General features: G+C 58.3%; 8 protein-coding genes across 8 annotated transcripts; 5 read left to right on the top strand and 3 right to left on the bottom strand.

Moving 5' to 3' along the window:
• Positions 1-570: 570 nt before the first annotated feature.
• CH63R_02139 (Universal stress protein family) lies at positions 571-1,775 on the top strand (the record flags this gene model as incomplete). The annotated part of the gene is made up of 2 exons (XM_018297114.1): positions 571-987; positions 1,074-1,775. The coding sequence occupies 2 exons, from the start codon at positions 571-573 to the stop codon at positions 1,773-1,775; spliced, it is 1,119 nt and encodes a 372-aa protein (XP_018161930.1).
• An 835-nt stretch (positions 1,776-2,610) lies between these two features.
• On the top strand, positions 2,611-4,236 carry CH63R_02138 (G-protein coupled; the record flags this gene model as incomplete). The annotated part of the gene is made up of 1 exon (XM_018297113.1): positions 2,611-4,236. The coding sequence occupies one exon, from the start codon at positions 2,611-2,613 to the stop codon at positions 4,234-4,236; it is 1,626 nt and encodes a 541-aa protein (XP_018161929.1).
• A 376-nt stretch (positions 4,237-4,612) lies between these two features.
• Positions 4,613-6,070, bottom strand: CH63R_02137 (amidohydrolase; the record flags this gene model as incomplete). The annotated part of the gene is made up of 2 exons (XM_018297112.1): positions 4,613-5,583; positions 5,740-6,070. 2 exons carry the CDS (start codon positions 6,068-6,070, stop codon positions 4,613-4,615), a joined length of 1,302 nt encoding a protein of 433 aa, XP_018161928.1.
• Positions 6,071-7,005: 935 nt separating this feature from the next.
• CH63R_02136 (uncharacterized protein) lies at positions 7,006-7,603 on the top strand (the record flags this gene model as incomplete). Its single annotated transcript, XM_018297111.1, has 2 exons — positions 7,006-7,326; positions 7,445-7,603. 2 exons carry the CDS (start codon positions 7,006-7,008, stop codon positions 7,601-7,603), a joined length of 480 nt encoding a protein of 159 aa, XP_018161927.1.
• A 1,350-nt stretch (positions 7,604-8,953) lies between these two features.
• Positions 8,954-9,223, bottom strand: CH63R_02135 (uncharacterized protein; the record flags this gene model as incomplete). The annotated part of the gene is made up of 1 exon (XM_018297110.1): positions 8,954-9,223. One exon carries the CDS (start codon positions 9,221-9,223, stop codon positions 8,954-8,956), a length of 270 nt encoding a protein of 89 aa, XP_018161926.1.
• Positions 9,224-10,282: 1,059 nt separating this feature from the next.
• Positions 10,283-11,974, top strand: CH63R_02134 (putative Vitamin H transporter; the record flags this gene model as incomplete). The annotated part of the gene is made up of 3 exons (XM_018297109.1): positions 10,283-11,407; positions 11,462-11,890; positions 11,951-11,974. 3 exons carry the CDS (start codon positions 10,283-10,285, stop codon positions 11,972-11,974), a joined length of 1,578 nt encoding a protein of 525 aa, XP_018161925.1.
• A 1,037-nt stretch (positions 11,975-13,011) lies between these two features.
• CH63R_02133 (Integral membrane protein) lies at positions 13,012-14,287 on the top strand (the record flags this gene model as incomplete). The annotated part of the gene is made up of 3 exons (XM_018297108.1): positions 13,012-13,249; positions 13,330-13,651; positions 13,726-14,287. 3 exons carry the CDS (start codon positions 13,012-13,014, stop codon positions 14,285-14,287), a joined length of 1,122 nt encoding a protein of 373 aa, XP_018161924.1.
• A 393-nt stretch (positions 14,288-14,680) lies between these two features.
• On the bottom strand, positions 14,681-16,228 carry CH63R_02132 (uncharacterized protein; the record flags this gene model as incomplete). Its single annotated transcript, XM_018297107.1, has 1 exon — positions 14,681-16,228. One exon carries the CDS (start codon positions 16,226-16,228, stop codon positions 14,681-14,683), a length of 1,548 nt encoding a protein of 515 aa, XP_018161923.1.
• Positions 16,229-19,402: the final 3,174 nt, after the last annotated feature.

The raw sequence follows: 19,402 nt of genomic DNA, 5'->3' as shown, positions 1-19,402 counted from the left end.
TGCCAGACATTTTTTTGGGGGTATTCTTGTCTACACGGAGGCCCCATGGCGTCTCGTTCACACTACCACAAGCATGCAACGTGCAACATCACACCAGGCCTCATATGACAGCGAAGTCCTCTCTGTCCAAGGATGCGCCATCATTCGCCAGGGTCGCAAGTCGTTACCCCACTACCCCGCCGCATGTCATGCACCTGTGCCTCTTCGTTTTAACCTACTACCTCACTGAGAAAACTAGGCCCAAGGGGAACTGGGTGGGTGGTCGAGGAAGAACCAGACCAAAAGGGCAGCTCATCGACTCATCACCCACAGCCACCCTTTTTATTTTAGCCTACAGTGGAGGAACCGTGACGTCCCCGCAGAAGGAGGGACACTGTCATTGTCACCATCCACTTTCCTGGTTCTCCCGGCTGCCTCTTGACAAACCACAGCCTCTTTTCCCCCAAATTCTGACCAGTGGTCTCGTCGTGTTCTCGCCTCTCCGCTGCACTTCTCTGGGCTCTGATCCAAACAACCTCATTCACCTTTTTGCGGGCTCTATTTCCCAATCATTTCTGCAGACGTTACTTAATGGCGACGCTAACTCGAACCTCGTTGCCGGACAGATTCCAGTCACATGTCGCATTCGACAATCTGCCGCTGGGCGAAGCGACCAAGAGCAACACGCTTTCGCTGACACTGGACGTCAGACACAAGGGCTACCAAGCACAACGACGATCTCGCACCTTCATGGTAGGCGTCGACGAACATGCCTATTCCGATTATGCGCTGCAATGGCTTCTAGACGAGCTTGTCGACGACGGAGACGAAGTTGTGTGTGTGCGCGTGATCGAGAAGGAGCTCCGCGCTGCCGAGACCAACAAGGCGTACCAGGACGAGGCGCAGAAGATCATGGACAGCATTGTTAAGCGCAATGGCCTGAACCGTGCAATCAAAATTGTGCTGGAATACGCCAGCGGCAAGCTGCACGCGACGTTTCAGCAACTGGTAAGCAAAGTGGTCCCGCTGTGCAAGATATGTTGGCACAAGCTGTAGAGCAGCCGACCCCGCTAACGAATCACTGCGACCGCCAGATCCAAATGCATCAACCCGCCATGCTCATCGTAGGTACGAGAGGGAGGTCGCTGGGCGGCATACAGGGACTGGTGAACACGCGTAACTCTTTCTCGAAATACTGCTTGCAGTATTCGCCCGTCCCCGTCGTTGTCGTTCGACCAACAGAAAAGCGGGAAAAGAAGAAGTCTAAGAGGAAGAACGACTCCGAACGCCAAACTTACGTCCGGATGCTTTCGGCGACAGGCGGAAAGCACGAGGCCGACAGTGAGAGGAGCAGCATGTACAACGTGGAGGTGCACAACACGGCGGACGAGGAGGCCCACCAGGTCGCCAAAGCGCTGGGACTCCCGGCAGCCTTCGATCCGACCATCAAGCCGGTCGACTTGAACGCTCTGTTGCATCCCCGACAGCAGTCCACGGCGTCCAACCTCTCACAATCGAGCACAGCGGGCCCCGGCAGATCGTCTGCGCCGCCTAGCGCCGCTGGTGACAGCGATGATGACGACGAGGACGACGAAGACGAGGATTTCGAGGTCTTCTCGGGCGGACAAGCCATCAACTCGGACAAGCTGCACAAGATGGAGGCCAATGAGGCGGCAGCCTTCCGACAGAATCGGAAGACCAGCCTCGACTCCAGCGCCAGCGGCGCGGACGATGATGACGAGGACGAGGACCAAGACGGCGAGTCAAAGGTGTCCCGAAATAGCAGCAACAGCTGAGCTGGCGGGTATGAGGAGCACAACCTTTACCGAGAGGAGAGTTATTATTACGAGTTGACGGCTCGTCCAGCGTACATACAGGTTTTATTGTCTAGAACGGCTTTTTTTTTGTTATTGTTTTTTTTTTGGCTGACGGCGTGGGTATGGATACCTTTCTATTTGCTGGGAGCATGCCGCACAAAAGGCTGTGGGCGAGTTGGTCGGGATTTGTCCAGGCATGCGGCAAAGTCACACTCCCTCTACAAGTTGTCGACGCATTGATACCCGATAAAAAAAGACATGAATAAAACCGAGGCTGATGTTGAGGGCTCGGCCCATCTTGCTGTTCTATATGGTTCATGGTTTCTCCGTAAATGTTTAGACATCACGATGTTGTTTGCAGTCTGACTGCCATGGTGAGTCTTTGGCTGATGACGATTGGTTGCCCCGTCGCATCCCGAGAGGCTTCCGCTTCGAAAGATGGGTGTGGCTGAAGCATGTGGCCTATGTGGCTTGTGTGGCTGAAGCTTGCGCGTCGAGGAGTTCAGGTCAGCATGTGGCTGGAGCGGACTGATTCCGCCGCCGGGAGGTTTGCTGGACACTACGATTGTCTCTCCCTCCCTCCCAGCTGCGGTTGTGCGTGTCGGTCGCACTGCAACGGCTGCCCGAACCCAACAACTCCCATTCCACACCATGTCGAAGCCGGCCTTGTTGATTCCTCGCTAAAGGACCGCCGTCACCACCGCCGCCGTACCATCACTGACATGGGGATAACGATTCTTGCTTCATTTGAACACGACCAATTGCACATGTCTTTTCGATCGCGCGCCAACGCCGCCCCGCCAAGCCGCCCCAGATGCCCTGGTTCAGCTCTACTTCCTGCGACGAGTCGGCCTGCGCCGCCGTAGACCCCAACGCCCCGTCCATGGTCGGCCTGCTGTTCTCGCTGCTGCCCTTCACAGCCACCTTCGCCGCCGTCGCCACAATCGCGAACCAAAAGATCTTCCCGAAGCTCGCCAGAGTCCACGATGCCCACGATGGCGAGGACCACTACCTACCGTCGCACGCGCCACCCAGCCTGAAGCAAGTACACGCCGAGCACGGACAAAAAAGCCCGAGGAGGAGGGCGGCCGCCGTCGTTTTCTCGGTCACCATCGCGCTGGCCACGGTGCTGGGCGAGTTGATACTGAGCGAGATCTCGGACCTGGTCAGCCGCCGGGCCCGGGAGGTTGGGTTGCGGTTCACGGTGCCCACGCTCCTGGTCTTGCTCGTCGGCGTCATCCCCTTCCTGGAGATCCAAAGCGTGGTTTCGGGCATAGGATGGAAGTTCCAGAGGAACAGCAAAGGCAAGATCCCCCGCTTTGCTTGGGGCGTGCAGATACTGGCCTTTTGTGCGTGGCTGTTTGCCTTCTGGAGCTTGGGCGGTTTGGTCGGTCTCGACAGGACGGCGACCGCGGGAGGGGGTATACTGCGTGCTTGTCTTGAGAGAATCGGCGTCATTGGCATCTCGTTGATGGCGATGCTCAGCGGCTTCGCGGCCGTGTCGAGTCCGTGGCACACCCTCGGCGCTGTCTCGGAAAGGAGGAAGCGGCCTGTGACGGAAGCAGACATCTCGAGAAAGGAGGCGGGGCTAGACGCCACGAACGAGATGCTTCTGACCAAAAGACATCGTCTGCAGGCGCTCGAGCGCAAGGCGTCCGAAGCACAGTCTGCATCGTCCAGCTCTGGTGGGTTCATGGGCAAGATGCTCGGTGCCGTCCGCGGCATGGGCGGAGACGAGGCCGAGATGCGCGCGCTGCGGCTGGAGATTGGAGGTCTCGAGACGATGGAGGCGAACCTCCACTCGTCGCTGGGCATGATGCGCTCGCGCCAGGCCGCCGACGCCCGCGCCGCGACACCCCTGGGGAAAGTACTCGCGGTGCCACACTACATCTTCAGCCTCTACTGTCTATACCGGATTCTGGCCACCACGCTCGCGACGCTGCGAAGGGCGTACTACCCCAGCTCGAGCTTCAGCTCCTCGGACCCGATCAACCGCTTCTTGGGGCTGCTCGCGCGCCACTGGGATCCCAAGCTGGACCAGATTGCTTGGGCGCGGCAGATCAGCTTTCTGCTGTCCGGCGTCATACTCGCGGCGAGCGCCAACAGCGTGCTGCAGACATTCCACCTGTTCTCCAAGTGGATGCCCGGTCTTCTTTACCAGGCGCAGGCGAACCTGGCGCTGCTGATTGGCCAGATCACTGCCGTCTATGTCATCAGCGCGGCGCTGCTACTGCGGAGCAATCTGCCAAGGGAGATGGGAAGCGCCGTCGGTGACGCGCTCGAGGGTGCGCTGGAGCCGCGGTTCGTGGACTGGTGGTTCGAGGCGTGGTTCCTGATGAGCTGCGCCGTCACCGGGTTAGGCGTGTGGATCTCGAGAAAGATCGGGAGTGAGGACTGGGATGAGTACCAGTCCGAGGAGATGGGCGCCAAGAGGATGTAGAGAGCGGCGTGAGGGAGACAGATTTGGACAATTGGTTAGACTACGATGAACATGTTTTGATACTGACGCGAGATATCGGGTGTGTGGCGTTTGGGCGTGGCAAACTTTTTTTTTTTTTGTCCTGGTAGAGATGCCATAGGACTTGTAAACCAACGGATGTGTAATTCTGGAAGATGAGGGTATTAAAAACCCCATTATTTTTATATTCAACTTGGGGTCTTGTCATTCAGCAAATTCAATAAACCCAGCCACCATGTATGTGTATGTGTAAATGAGACTGTTTCTCTTCGGTGATGTACTTTGGCCATAGACATATTTCACCTTACTGCCACCGCTTAAATCCACCCAGAACCATACAGCCAACCAACCCCCTTTCTCACTTCCCCATGTCCTTCCTCCAGGCCCTCTTGACCTCATCCAGCATGCCCTCCTTGGTGTACACGTCGAACGCGACGCCGGCCAGCCCCTTGCCGACCCTTAAGCTCCTCTCGAACGCCACCCTCGTGCCGGCCGCCTCGGCGAACTCGGGATTGTGCGGCCCTTGGCCCTTATCCCCCGGCGGGATCGCGAAGCCGACGCTGAGGCTCGGCATGGCGTAGCTCACGTCGCCCTGGTCGGTGCTCGCCATGGTGCGGCCGCGGGTCTCGTCAACGTCCTGGTCGACGGGGATCCCGGACTCGCCAGGGTCCGTGAGGGCGTTGAAGTAGCGCGCGTAGGAGCGGCCCAGGACGCGGTTGGGCACGTGGTCGAGGTAGCTTCCCGTGGGCGTGATGCGCAGCTTGGCGCCGGTGGCCTCGGCGCCGGCGGCGAAGCACCTGTCGACCTTGCGCCGCAGCTCGGCGAGGCGGGCGCTGGAGTCGGCGCGCACGACGAAGTCGCCGGCGGCGTAGGCGTGGATGATGTTGGGGCGGGCGCCGCCGTGTGTGATGTTGCCTTGGACGACGTCGCCGGGCATGGTCTGCTGGCGCAGGACGGAGATGGCGTTGTAGGAGATGACGAGGGCGTCGAGGGCGTTGACGCCGAGCCAGGGGTTGGCGGCGGCGTGTGCCTCGACGCCGAAGAACTCGGCGCGGAGGGAGGCGTAGGCCGAGGTGCGCATGAGGGCGGTGTCGGCGACGATGCCCGGGTGGGAGATGAGGTTGAGGTCGACGGCGTGGTCGGCGTAGGCGCCGGCGCGGAGGAGGCGGATCTTGCCGCCGCCGCCCTCCTCGGCTGGGGTGCCGTAGAGGACGACCTTGCCGGGGAGGCGGTGGCGCGAGAGGAGGGTAGCGGTGGCGAGGGCGCCGGCGAGGGAGGCGGTTGCGATGAGGTTGTGGCCGCAGGCGTGGCCTATGCCGGGGAGGCAGTCTGGTTTCTGTGTTAGCTAAGTTCGTAGCATCATCGTCTTCCCACTTTGTCGTCTTGTAAGCTGTCACGTCTCCTTCCGGTGATTTCCATGCTCGGAAAGTTGATAAGCCAGAACATCCCCGACTCTCCGACTCCCCGCCCCCCCTTCGAACTTACCCATCTCGGCGTTGAAGGACACGACGGGCCCCTTGCGCCCGCTATCCCAGACGGCGACCCAGGCCGTGGCCATGCCATAGGCCGAGGGCGTCACCCGCCAGCCGGGCTGGGTCCGCATGAAGGACGTGAGGGCGTTGTGGGCGATGAACTCGTGGTAGCCGAGCTCCGGGTTGTCGTGGATCGTCTTGTTGACTGGCCACAGGCTGTCGGCGAGGTCGGCGACAACGGCGGAGATCTCATCGAGGTGCTCGGGGGACGAGGGGCCTGCGGCGGGGTGGGCGTCTGCGTGGGAGACGAAGACGAAGTCATCGTCGTCTTCAGCGGGAGGCATTGTGAGGCTCGTCGTGGTGGGGGGGGGTTAAGTGGTGTTGGTGGTGTAAGGGTCGTGAGTGGGATTCAGTGAGACTCTATGAGACTGAATGAGTTCAAGCGAGACGGACCGAGATTTGGTGGAATTGAGGCGATTGGATGAGATTGAATGAGACTAGACTATGTTTACAGATGATATGAAGCAGACGGGGAGTTCGTGAGATGTGCAGTGAGTGACATTGGGTGATGATTGATGAGACGGTTCCGAACGGCGTGTCTCCGACCACCGGCCGGTTATCTCCCGGGGGGGAGCGACGGGGGCGGGCGGGGGCCGCGCGATAGAAGATGCCCGATCAGGTTAGCGCACCCGCCGTCTTAGATTCGTCCCAGTCCTCTGGGGATAAGATATGGATACACTGGCTCAATCTCTGCATAACTCTGCTGTGCACAAAATATCACCTTCTGACTGTGCTCACTGCTCTGATGACTTCGTCAATGCCTCGTTATCGAGCCAAGCTCTGAGAGAGTGGATCAATGAAAACAACTCAATGCTGGGGCTTGACGCGTCACTGAGGAGATTCACACTTTTCTTGACAAACTCAACAGCAGTTACCGCCTGCCGTATCGAACCTTGATGAGTACCTTGAACGTTACAGCGCTCAAGGCGGGCCGTGAATGGGAATAACCTCTGTGGTCAACGCGAGCGGGATGGACAGACCGTGTACATAAGTTGGGCCGAAGGAGCATCTTGTAACGCACAATTAGAGTTACGAATTGCTGGAAATTGCTTCATATTAGCAAGGGGCTCATCCGCATTCAAGACACGACCCTGACCGCGCACCCCACATGAACATGAGCGTGCCCCCCCCTCTCATCCACCACTCCATATCGCGATCCAACCTCCGACTTCTCGGCTCATCACAACATTTGTTCTCCTGGGATATTGTAGCGTGAGCAATGGAGACCAATGACGACATGCGTCCCGAGCCGCCGGTGCTTGAGCGAGACGGCTTTCAGCTGAGCCAAGATAAGCGGCTCACAGTGGCCGGGATCGAGCGCATGGACAGCCGACGTGTGGCGGTGCTCCTCCACCCGGAACACTACCCGGACAAGATCCGCACGCAGAGTGATCGGGATGAGATTTTGGACGAGACGCGCCGACTGTTCGTGAAGCCTTGGTTCGCTGCTCAACTGACGCACTACGGGATCAAGTTCGCTGCGAAAGCGTCCCTAGATCGGCTCTGGAAAGTTCTTGAGAAGGCGGTCGACTCGGGAAAGGTAAGCAACGCATCTTGCCTCTCTCCCCCTGCGGCTCGCCTTGTCGATGGAGGTGTCCATCCATCATGTCTCGACAGTGACCCGCGATATCTGGCTGACAGCCGCGCCCCCTCCCCAGTGCGATGTCGTCCCGGAAGCAATCGAGCGAATGCAGCAGCGCATGCGCCGCGACTACGAGGTCATGTTCCATGAGTGGGAGGACCAGGCTCGTTCCTGGGACGCGGCAAAGGAAAGACATGGCGATGAAGCCTTCGCCAGGTGCACAACACTGGGGTAGAAGGCCAACTGCGACATGGACCGGTTCCTGGAGTATTACTTCTTGACGGACGGGAAGCCGGACGCGACCAAGACACCCCGACCGCTGGCCCTCCGTGGGTTGACAAACCTGTCGAAGTTTCAAGCCTCGGTTGGGCTTGTGCCTGACCTCCATGCTTTCAGCGTTGGATATCCCGGCACAACCTGCATCGGCTGGGACTACACCTCGGTCGTGGCCCTCGCGTACGAAGAAGGTGGTGTTGTGCCCCAAAGAATGAAGGAGACGCCGAAAATAGGAGGCCGTGCTCCTCGGGCGAATGTGACGAAGACGCGGGATGCCATCTGGGAGGAGACAATGGAGTCCCATCGACGGTATGTTTCCCAGCGGACGGGGCACGACAAGAAGAGGGGCAAACGTGCCGCGTTCGACACGGAGCAGTGCAAGGGCTCCTACATCATTCGGTGCAAAGCCGCCGACGCCTACAACGAAGACACAGGGACGCGGCTCACCCTCGACATATCCATCACCAAGGGCGGCACGCACCTCGCCGCGCATGACTTCGGCCTGTTCGAGGGGACCATGGTCCTGAGCCACTCGGAGGAGAAGCTCAAGTTCCTGGACGACATCGAGGGCGAGCAGGATTCCGAAGCCTCCCAAGATGACTATGAGTCTGACGACCGCGGGCACGAGTCCGATTCGGCCGACGACCTCGAGCAGAACGAGCCGAGCCTGGCGCAGAAGGTCGCCTCGGGAAAACGCAAGGCGACGAGCGCGGCCGAGAGCGGACCGACCAAACAGAAGGGGAAGAAGCAGAAGAAGTCGGGGATGGTGCCGTCTCTGTCCCGCCGGGTTTATTGCAGGATGCGAGGCCGCGAGACGGGCGAGGGCATGATCCACGACGCGACCGAGGCGGGGCATCTCGACTTTCTCGACGATCAGGGCGCCGAGTTCGTGGGGCTGGCCTACGAGTTCCCGTACATCGGGAGGAACGTCGAGTTCCGGGGCTACAAGATCTCGGACGCGCCGCGGAAGAAGCCGGAGCCTTGGGGCTCCTTTTCGTCAGCGGCGTACGAGTATGCGCGGGCGGCCAGATGGTGAGGATGTGCCCTCGATTGGAGGGTAGATGGTGGGTTGCTTCCAAACGTGTTGATTAGTGTTTTTGGGCTGGTCTGCGGCTCTGAAACTAGTTGACCAAGGTAAACTCCTTTCTCTCTCTCTCTCTCTCTAATACCAAACATGTCTGGTTGTGGCAACGAGACATTCCCGTTTCTGAAGTATACACAAAACGCTAGCGAAGAACCATGCCAAATGAAAGAAGAAAAACAGAAAGAAAAAAAGGGAGAATTCCCAGCTCCCGGCGCTCGACCATCATCATCTGCCCGACGTGAATGACTGGATGAACCTAATGATCCTTGTTGACGTGTCGACCCAGTGGGCGAGAAGCATCGGCGTGAGGTAGATGATGACGGCGACGAAGATGATCCGGCGAGCCCAGGCCGGGGGCACGAGAAGCCCGGCCAGCTGCTCGAGCTGCGTCGCCGGGCGGCCGCTTCCGGCCTGCTGCTGCTGCTGGCCTGTCGAGGCGCCGCCATCGCTGGCTTGTGCTGATGAGGCGACGGGCGCGGTCTTTTGCTTGGCCATTGTGGCGAGGTGCTGGCGGGCGTGTTAGCAGACGCGTCGGTGTGGTGGTTCACGCGCTTTGAAATGGTGCATCCTACATGTGTGTTGAATGAAGCTCAAGGGGGGCTTTCAAAAGGCGCTCAAGACTTGTGAGTTGGTGCGTCGGGGGTCGTGGATGAAGGTGGTTGGATGAAGATGAAGATGAAGATGAAGCCACGAGGCTCTCCAAACCCGCAGGCTGACGAGACCACCTTAACCTCGCCAAGGCGCTTGACCCCTTTGGCGCTCAAACGTCTGTCTTTTCCAACACAGCTTCCTCTTTGGGAGTTGGGGTCATCCTCTCAGGTTTTGTGTACGCAATCGGAATTGTGCAGCGACTTTATTAGGGCGGCGACTTTTTGTCGGCCCCCCTGGACGCATGTAGCCCGTTCCCCGCAGGAGATATCTACCCGCAGCAGCGCAGACCCTTGCCGTTATCACCTGTCGGGGATCCCTGCGCCGGCCTTTGGGAGCGCGCGCCGGTTGCGCAGGACGATCTCCTGATGTTTTCCGAGGGCGGGACGAGGACGCATGTACACTGGAAGCCCTTTTTCGCGGTTACTAATACTCCTCCCAAGGTCTCTAGAATGTTACTACAGAGTTGACTGCTCAGATGATGGCTTTCTCTCTGAAGGCCTTCAAGTTGGTTGGTCGCCGTGGGTGAATCTAAGGGAAACCCTCCAACTAGATAGTACATCAGACTCGTCCCGTACCGGTGAGAAAACTCCTGTCGCAGGAAAGAATGGACAGAATACAATTGCCGCCGGCATTGACGCTGCATGGAGACACACGGCGCGGATTCAAGATAAGACTAATGAAGATGTCCAATTGCCGATGGTCGGAAGTCCTCCGACGGGCATGACCCCACAACGCCCTCGTCCAGGTCGGTTGTTGTTGATGATAAAGGGCAACGATTCCCAAATACTCGAGACGGACAATGTTGTTGATTCATTTCAACCATTGTAAGAGAACCCCAGCGACCCAAGAGCCCGGAAACCGTTGTAGTAGCCCCCGCCCAAGTCTCCGCTGTCTCGCATCACAATGGCACCACCCCCCGAAGCTCCGGGTTCGGACCCGGAAAAGCGGACCCACTCGGCCATTGACCCGGCCCCCGGTGCCCTCACCGCCGCCGACGATGACTTGGTCTCGAAGCACCACATCACCGACGAGTCCGGCGCGCTCGCCGCCTCGGCCCTCAACTCGGCGCCCCTCGACGACGCGCAGTCCCGCTCGATCCTCAGGAAGCTCGACCGGCGCATCCTCCCCTTCCTCTGCGTCACCTACGCGCTCCAGTTCATCGACAAGACGTCGCTGGGCTACAGCTCCGTCTACGGCATCATCCCGGACAACGGCCTCGTCGGCCAGCAGTACAGCTGGGCGAGCAGCATCTTCTACTTCGGCTACCTCGTCGCCGAGTACCCCGGCGTCGCCGTCCTGCAGCGCTTCCCCGTCGCCAAGTTCCTCGGCGCCAACATCGTCCTCTGGGGCGCGATCCTCATGACCACGGCGGCCTGCAGCTCCTTCGCGGGGCTGGCGTCGGTCCGCTTCCTCCTCGGCGCCACCGAGGCCACCATCTCGCCGGGCTTCGTCGCCGTCACAGGCATGTGGTGGACGCGCCAGGAGCAGGCCGGCCGCTCGGCGCTCTGGGTCTCCTTCCTCGGCGTCGGCAGCTTCATCGGCACGCTGCTGGCCTACGGCATCGGCCACATCACGGGCTCACTTTCGCCGTGGAAGTACATCTTCCTCATCCTCGGTGCCATGACGGTCGTCTGGGGTGTTGTCTTTACGCTCTTCGTGCCCGACAGCCCCGCCAACGTGACGTGGCTGACGGAGCAGGAGAGGGTCGTCGCCGTGCAGCGCGTCGCGGCGAACAACACCGGCACCGGCCGGAGCAGGACCTTCGTCATGGCGCAGGTCGTCGAGGCGGCGACGGACCCGGCCATCATCATCCTGGGCCTGATTTCCTTTGTGAACGCGATCGCGTCCGGGGGCTTGGCGTTCGGCTCGCTGATCATCCAGGGGTTCGGGTTCAGCCCCCTGCAGACGACGCTGATGAACCTGCCCCTTTCTACGGTCCAGGTCGTCACGCAGCTCGGTGCCGGTTTCTTGACGAGCAAGATCTCTAGCTCACGATTGCACGTTGGCACGGTTGCCATGATCCCACCGGTAGGTCGCCCGCCTGTAAAACACAATGGCCTCCCATGATGCTGACTTGACCAGATCATCGGCACGCTACTGATCAACCAGCTCCACCTGGACAACAAATGGGGCCGCCTCGTCGGTGTGTGGCTCTTGGGGTCATACCCCGTCGGCTTCATGGTCATCCTCGGGCTCCTCTCGACAAACATCGCCGGCGGCACGAAGCGCTCCGTCGCCTCGGGTTGGGTGTTTGTGTGCTACTGCATCGGGCAGATCGCGGGCCCCCAGTTCTTCAAGAGCAAGGAGGCGCCGGCCTACCACAACGGCATCGTGGCAATGCTGTGCGGCTTCATCCTGAACCTCGTCCTCAACCAGATTCTACGGTTCATCTACGTGCTGGAGAACAAGAAGCGCGATAAGCTGCTCGAGGGCAAGTCCGAAGAGGAGATTGCCGAGATGCAGAGGGAGGGTGAGGTCCTGGGGTTCGAGGATGCGACTGACAAGACCAACGTGAGTGCTCTTACCCCTGCAGCCCGAAGTGTGAATCGACGTGTACTGACAGATCTATAGCCGATGTTCCGGTACGTCCTCTGATTGAGGAGATCGACCGGAGAAGGTCCTTGGGGTGTGGTGTAAGGAGTAGATGGGATGTTCGCATGTGTAGCTATTATGACGAAACGGTTGCGGCGATGCTGGGTTGTAACTCAGCCGATGATTTCAAACATGTCAGTCCAGAGTGATAGCAGAAACTCGGGAAATCGGCTTTTGGCCCAACAACCCGTCCACCCATCATTGCTATGGCTATGATGACAAAATAGTCCAGGTTGCATGTCGACGAGAAGCCTGTTGGACCTCTCAACTTTCTGCCAACATCCGAATGCTGTTGGGTATGGAACCTATTGAACTCGCTTTCGACAACTGATTCTGTAAATCATCATCATCAGTCGTCACTCATTAGGGCTCCCGGTCTTGCCCCCCCCCCCCGGCCTTGGAAAGATGTCACCCAACGGCCGTGGAATACCAAACACACACACACACACACACACACATATTTGCGCATGCTATTTTCTTGGCCAGCCACATACCAGCCCCATGCAACTGCCGAGTCTTTGTGTTTCGGGTCGGTAATGCGATACCAAGACAGTAGTAGGTTAAGACATGTGCCGAACTAACCCAAGTCAACTAGCCCAAAGCCAGGAAAGGAGCGATTTGGAAAACTGGCTTGGGAATCGGTGTCATTTATCGAAAGGAAGGCTCCACCGGTAACCCCAATGCCCTTTGAATGCCCGCTAGTGCCGTTTCCGTCCGCGTTCGCGATGCATTGGGATGCCCGAGACATGTTCTTTCATCCTCTAGGGAACCGTCATGTACGCCAAGTAAACGGGGTTTGCGTCCCCAAAGGCTCTCTCCAAAGGTCTAGAAGAAAATCTCTGCGTACTATTCGGCAGAAGGCTCGAAGGATAAAGTTCGTCAGCTGCGAACCCCCTTGGAACGAGGCCTTCACTTGGACATCGTCTAATGTGCCAAGTCTTTCCTATGTGAGGCTGCTTCGGACCCTCGAGACAAAAAGAAAACTCGACTGAGAGAGCAGGAGACCTCACGAAGGCACTGACCGCAGCAAGTCAACCACGATGCGAATCCCACCCATCGACGTCCTCATGAACTGGCCACGGCCAAACTACATCAACCCGGTCGACCGTGGTCCCGGGCTGCTAATCATCGAAACGGCGTTCCTGGGACTCGCGCTGACGTGTCTGTGCCTGCGGATGTACGTCAGGATGTTCATGATCCGCCAGACGTGGTGGGACGACTGGCTCATGTGCGCGGGAATGGTGTTCTGCATCGGCGTGACGATCTGCGTGATTCTAGGTGAGAAGCAAGCCGTTTTGTCCCACCCGCCCGCAATACCCGTCGAGCTCACCGCTAACGGACCACTTCTCACTGACCAGCAACTGAAATGTACGGTTGGAATCTGCACGTTTGGGACATACCTCTGTCGCTGATCAGACAGAGCCGGCAGGTAGGCAAGCACAGCGAAGACCTCTTCGCCTTGGAGGCGTTTTATGAAACTGACGACCCCCCCGAGCAGATATCCATGGCGGCGCAGACCCTGTTCCTCTTCGCATCCGGCCTCAGCAAGCTCTCGATCCTCGCAAGCTACCTGAGGCTCGCGGCGCCCGGTACCTGGTTCCAGCGTCTCACCTGGGCGACCGGGTGCCTCGTGTTCACCCTGACGTGGGTGTTTCTCATCGTCCTGTGGACTCAGTGCATGTGAGTGAGCCCGAAGCCGTCACGCGCGTCTCGACACGGTCATCATCCCAAAGGCTGACAAGTTGCGCTCTCAGGCCCATCTGGCACTACTGGACGCTTTTCGCCGACTGGGGCAACTGCATCCCGGAGTGGCCGCCGCTCGCGGGCCAGGGCATCACGAACGTGCTGACCGACGTCGCCGTCTACCTCCTCCCGATGCCCACCCTGTTCCGGCTGCGGATGCCGCTGGGTCAGCGCATAAGTCTGGTCGTCCTTTTCGGCCTCGGGACGGTGGTCGTCGTCGCGGGTGTCATGCGGACGTACTGGGTCCTGCAGGTCGAGATCCGCTACGCTGTCGACCCGGCGTACGACCTCACCTGGGACGGGTTCAACATCTGGGTCTGGACGGCCCTCGAGGTGAACCTCGCCATCGTCTGCGGCTGCGCCCCGGCACTCAGGCGGCTGTTCACCGGCGGGAAGCAGGAGAATACGCGACCGGCGCAGGGCTCCGTGCCGACTATTGGGTGCTGGGGGCAGAAGTGGAAGAAGGGGGCCCAAGAGACACAGCAAGGGAACGACGAGGAGGAATACCGGCTTGCAATGGTTCAGACCCGGAGCATGTGTACAAAGGAATCATCAATCACGAAGCTAGTCTGATGGCTGATATGGATGGACATGTCACATGGCCGCCGGGTATGAAGGAGGGGGGGGCGCAGTCCAGAGTCGAGGATAACCGGGAGGAATGTGTAGATGTCAAAGTCCATCTCTGGCCCCTCTTTGTTCCACAGAGTCCCTCCAGGTATTCATCCTAGGCCTAGAAAGGTGCTGATCAGCCAGGTACCAGTTCCACACTGGCATCAATGCGATGACCGCGATGACCCTCCGCTCATGGAAACCATTTTCAATAAACAGACCACTTCCCACTCTTGGGTCCCGGGCAACGAACATCAATCTTCATGGTTTGAGTTTATCTTCCGTGCCGCATGTGACATATCGATAATGACACGCAAAGGAGACCGCTCTGTCCGCGTCACAACCAGAGACCCTTATTCAATCCTCCTCGCCGAGGATCGCGACCGATATCGTAGGCCCCAGTCGCCTCTCAAACACTCTCTGGAGACGGAGTTGGACACCGTTTCTCACTTTTTGGACATCCGGACAGCCGAGGAGATCGATGCGCCGCAGCCTCCCGAAGCGGCCTTTCCTCACCGCCCGCGCCATGCTCGGCAGGCTCGTCTCGACCAGCTCCCGGAAGAAGCCGCCTACGCGCGTGATCTCCAGAGCCTCAAGGGTCTCCGGGACCATGTCCTCCAGATTGCTGATCGTCATGTGCCGGGGTTCCGGAGGCGGCCCACGGGCGATGCTGTCGCTGTCGATGCTCAGGCTCCGCAGCTTGGCGAAATGGCGCAGGCTGTCGATCGTCTCGTCGTCGCCCCAGGGCCGCATGCCCTCGTAGACGGGGAACGCGATAACGAGGGCCCGCAGCTGGAGGTGAAGGTCCGGCAGGACGGCCTTGGCGAGCTGGCCCCTCGCGTTCAGCGGCGCCGGGCGCGTGAGCTCGTACTCGTTGCTCAGAAGGTGGCGCAGCATTCGCGGCGTCAGGGCCGTGTGCTTGCCGACGACCAGGCTGGAGTTGGAGTGGCGGTACTCGAAACGGGTGATGTTGGGGACGGCCGTGAGGGTGAAGCGCATGGCGTTCCGGTCCATCGCGCACTGGTCGAATTTGAGGACCCGCAGGGCCTCGAGACGGGAGTGCAGCTGGGGCCGGTAGGAGACGGAGTCGTAGATCTCCAGCGTCGACAGGTACGGGGCACTGTTGATGATGACCTTGAGGCAGTTGAAGCTCCGGGCCTCGAGGCACCGCAGGTGGACCTTCAGGTGTCGGAGGTTCCGGAACGGGGCGAAGGGCTCGGCCTCCCCGTCGTCCTCGGTCTGCTGCTGTTCCGTTTCCTGCTGCTCGTTGATCCATTTCTCGAGCACGTCAAAGTCCCAGTTGAAGACAAGGGTGATGTTGACGCTGGTCAGGTCGGAGAGGTACCGCAGGAGAAGCTGGTTCAGGTGCTCCGCGGCATGGTCCCCCGTGTTCTCGTCGCCCACAAGACGGGCTGTGTGCCAGCCTTCGGGGAATGGCATCCCCAGCCTGGACGCCATCGTCTCGATCCATGCGCCGTTCATTATGCTTCCCTGCTGACCCGTCCAAGGGACGCTGTTCAGGGTCCGGCGGTCCAGGTTGGCGTGGATGTCAAGGTGGCGGACGAGATGGCGGCGAGTGTCGTCGAAGGAGAGCAGGTCCGGTGGTCTTTTGGTTGTCGTGTCGTAGCATGGTTCATGGCTGTGGGGGTCGAGCGTCTTGAGAAAGCGATACGCGGCGGAAGGATGCCAGAGCTGATAGTAGCCGGAGTAGAGCACGCAGCCGGCGGCGTCGTGCAGGTTGCGGCACGTCCGCATCAGGCGCGCGAGGGTCGCCCGGCAGGCGAGGGCTTCTTCAGTCTCTGGCCTCATGACGGGGCCGTGACCGTGGCGGCTGCTGTGCATGGGGACGACGAGATGGCGGCAAATCTCGACGAGCACCTCGGCCGGCAGTCGTTGAAACTCCATTGGGGCTTCCGGATGCTGTTGAACAAACGACGCGCACAGTTTCTGGCCGTTATTGTCTGTCAGCAGAATTCTGGCTTCGATCAAGAAAGAAATAGGCCGAGAAAAGCGGTGTCGGATAGATCAGTCTTCAGGCGCGAGCGGTCGTCCAGCACAGATAACCATGAAGGACACAATGACGAAACAAGATCTCACACTGCTTCGTCATGACCGTTGGTCCCATGATGGCCCATGGCACTTCTTGACATCCAGGATCAAGGTCTGAGCTCGTGGCCGTTAATGATTTGGAGAATCGCTCGAGTCCAGCGAAAACATTCTCTTTGACATGGACGCAGGGATAGGCTGTGTTGACGCAAACAGACGGGACAACAAGCAAAAGCATCCAAGACGGCAGGATATACTCCTTGCAGAGGAAGAAACGAAGGGAATGAGTAAAGTGTCGGACATGCTGAAAGATTCAGGTTCTGGAACAAGACTGGATTGACAAACGTTCTCGACACAGCTCTGTCTGGAAAGGGTCATCAGAAAGAAGGATGTACTCACGCCAACACAAACCGCACGCACCAGTCAGTCACTCATCAAATACAAAACGCATACAGTTATTTGCTTCCAAGGCAGAGCTCACTTGCACCAGCAAGCAATTTACAAAGTTTAGATAGAATACGCTGCATGAGGGCTGAACTTATTTTGGATGTGAACCCATAATGCTAAAAGTCCAAAAAATCAAGAACCCGTAAGAATGACTATGTCAATCGCGGTGAGGATTTGAGCCTCACGCGGGGGTCGAACCCGCAACCTTGAGATTAAGAGTCTCACGCTCTACCGATTGAGCTAGCAAGGCGGGTCTTATTGATGTTGAAGGGCATCCCACAACTGTACACTATATTGGCAGTGTTTTTCCCGTTCCTCTCCCCAGGCATGATCCCAACAAAGGCACTTCCTATTCGAACAACGACAAAGGTAGATCTGTTTCTCGCCCAGTTCCTAGCCCGCGGCTAACTTGCGGCAATTGTCACCGGTATTTCTCATTTTCTCTTTTAGCGGTTTCAAACGATAGATATGCCGAGGCCCCCCCTCGGTGCCATCCGGGCCTCTTGGTTGACAACAGGCCCGTTTACTATTGTGACCGACCTCTGTAAGTGAGCCCACCCACGGGGCCATCCGTTCATCAATGGCCGTCTTTCATGTCCAGCAGTGTTGGATTCCGAGCTTTGCAACACCGTTATTTTGGGGTTACAAAATCGCAATCTCGGGCTTGTGGAGGGTTTCAGCAATGAGCACGCCCTTTCCGCGATTCTGCTTCACAATTCCGTTTTGTTCTGCCCGAGACCGTCAGCCTATCTGGGCAGAATTTCTTTTTTCTCTTTCTTTTCAAATACCCCCCAAGCGCCCCCCCCCCTTCCCCCAGAACCGGCTGGGGTCGTTTTTTTTTCCAGCCGACCTCGGCTCAATCATGCGAGTATAGGAGAAGCGAAAAAAGACAAAAAGAAAGAGCGAGAATTTCCGAACCTGGGAGAACACACTTAACGACCTGGAACGTCGACCCGAGTTCTCTCGGAACCACAAAACCAGGGGTTTGTCTGGGTTTTCTGGTTTGGTCGTCTTTATGGCAGGATCAATCGCGAGCTTTGGCCGCTCGCGTTCAACTATCCAGCCGGGGCGCCAGTGAGGCATATACAATTGTACCGCACACACAAACACACAAACACACAAACACACAAACACACACACGCAACACACACTGACAAAACCATGTCTCGGCGAGCCATATGCAAACGATCGTGATCACACGCTCAGGGTGCTGTGATTGGATTGAGCCTGTCCGACTGCCGATCCACCCGTTCGTAGTCCGATTTTTGTATTCGTTGATTGCGTCTGACAGTCACAGCGCACTAGTCCTATAGCATAATAGACAATACGTAAATAAACAAACCCGTTCCCCACCGTTTGCTCGGTCTTTTTATGAAGAGAGAACGCCCAGCCATCTGCCGGTAAGCCGTTGCTCCTGGTGGGGTTCCCATGAGGCGTCCAGAAACGTGTCTTTGCGAGGCGGGGTGGGAGGGAAGGGCGACAGACAGGGCGCAACATGCGAGACCTGAAGAGGGAGGAGACATTGTCGTCTGCATTCGTCTACTCTTCCCTTCCTTTTTTTCCATTGTCCCGCCCCCCTGGCGTCGTGTCGTTCATTGGTCGGCCGTTAGCAATAAGCTGAGCCCGGGCCGAGCGTGTGACAGTGACAGGGTCTAGAATCCAGACGAATCCAAGACGCTAAACTCTCTCAATGTCATTATCCGAGCCCTAACGGTCTAGCTCGTGACAATTCAAATGATCTGATTTGGGTGTGCGGGAGTTGACCGGCCTCAACGGCAGCGGGGGGGGGGGGGGGGGGGGGAGCATCAGGTCTGCATGTGTTGCCTGTGATACAAACGGATCTCTGCATGATCGTTGCCGCTCCCGTCCAACAAGTCCGAACGAGTTTGTTTCTGAGAGGAGTACAGAGTATTAGAGTACAAATCCGAGAACGAGACACCAGTCACTTTCAGCCGCTCTACCGCTTGCTGCTGTTTGCTACTCTCGTTTAACGCCCCCCCCCTTCCCCCCTCCCTTGTCTGTCCCTCGCTTCCCGTCTAACTAAGTGACCCCCCAGTCCCGTCGCCAAGTCTACTTTTGGGCGTGACGACAAATTAGCGCCATGCTGGATCGGCCAGGCCAGAGAGAGCAAGGCCGCCTGTAGGCTGCCCATCCATCCCTCAGGTGACAAGTGCAGGGGCAGCAGCCAGCCAGCAGCAGCAGCAGCAGCAGCAGCAGCAGGATCTCATTTTGGGTACAGACTACAGAAGCGCCGCCGGTTGGTGGGTAAGTTTCTCGGCCGGCCCCCAAATTGAGGAGAGCGAGAGAGAAAGAGAGAGAGAGAGAGAGAGAGAGAGAGAGGGGAACACTTTGACTGACGCGGGAAGATAGACACCGCAACCCGCGCCGCCCACTCGCAGAGAGAGAGACACAGAGAGAGAAAGATAGAAAGAGGGAATAGGGAGAGACTGACGTCCCTGAGTCTTGGCTGATTATACGGATATTCGTGCGAGAGCAAAACCCATTCAACACAAACTCGGCCGTTACTATCATCTGTGTCCGGATCCCCTCCGTCCGTCTGTCTGTCTGTCTGTCTGTCTGTCTGCT

This window comes from Colletotrichum higginsianum, chromosome 2 (assembly GCF_001672515.1).
Source record: "Colletotrichum higginsianum IMI 349063 chromosome 2, whole genome shotgun sequence".
Lineage (NCBI taxonomy): Eukaryota > Fungi > Ascomycota > Sordariomycetes > Glomerellales > Glomerellaceae > Colletotrichum > Colletotrichum higginsianum.
The sequence above is the reverse complement of the archived record's forward strand: the minus strand, read 5'-3'. Positions and strand labels throughout refer to the sequence as shown.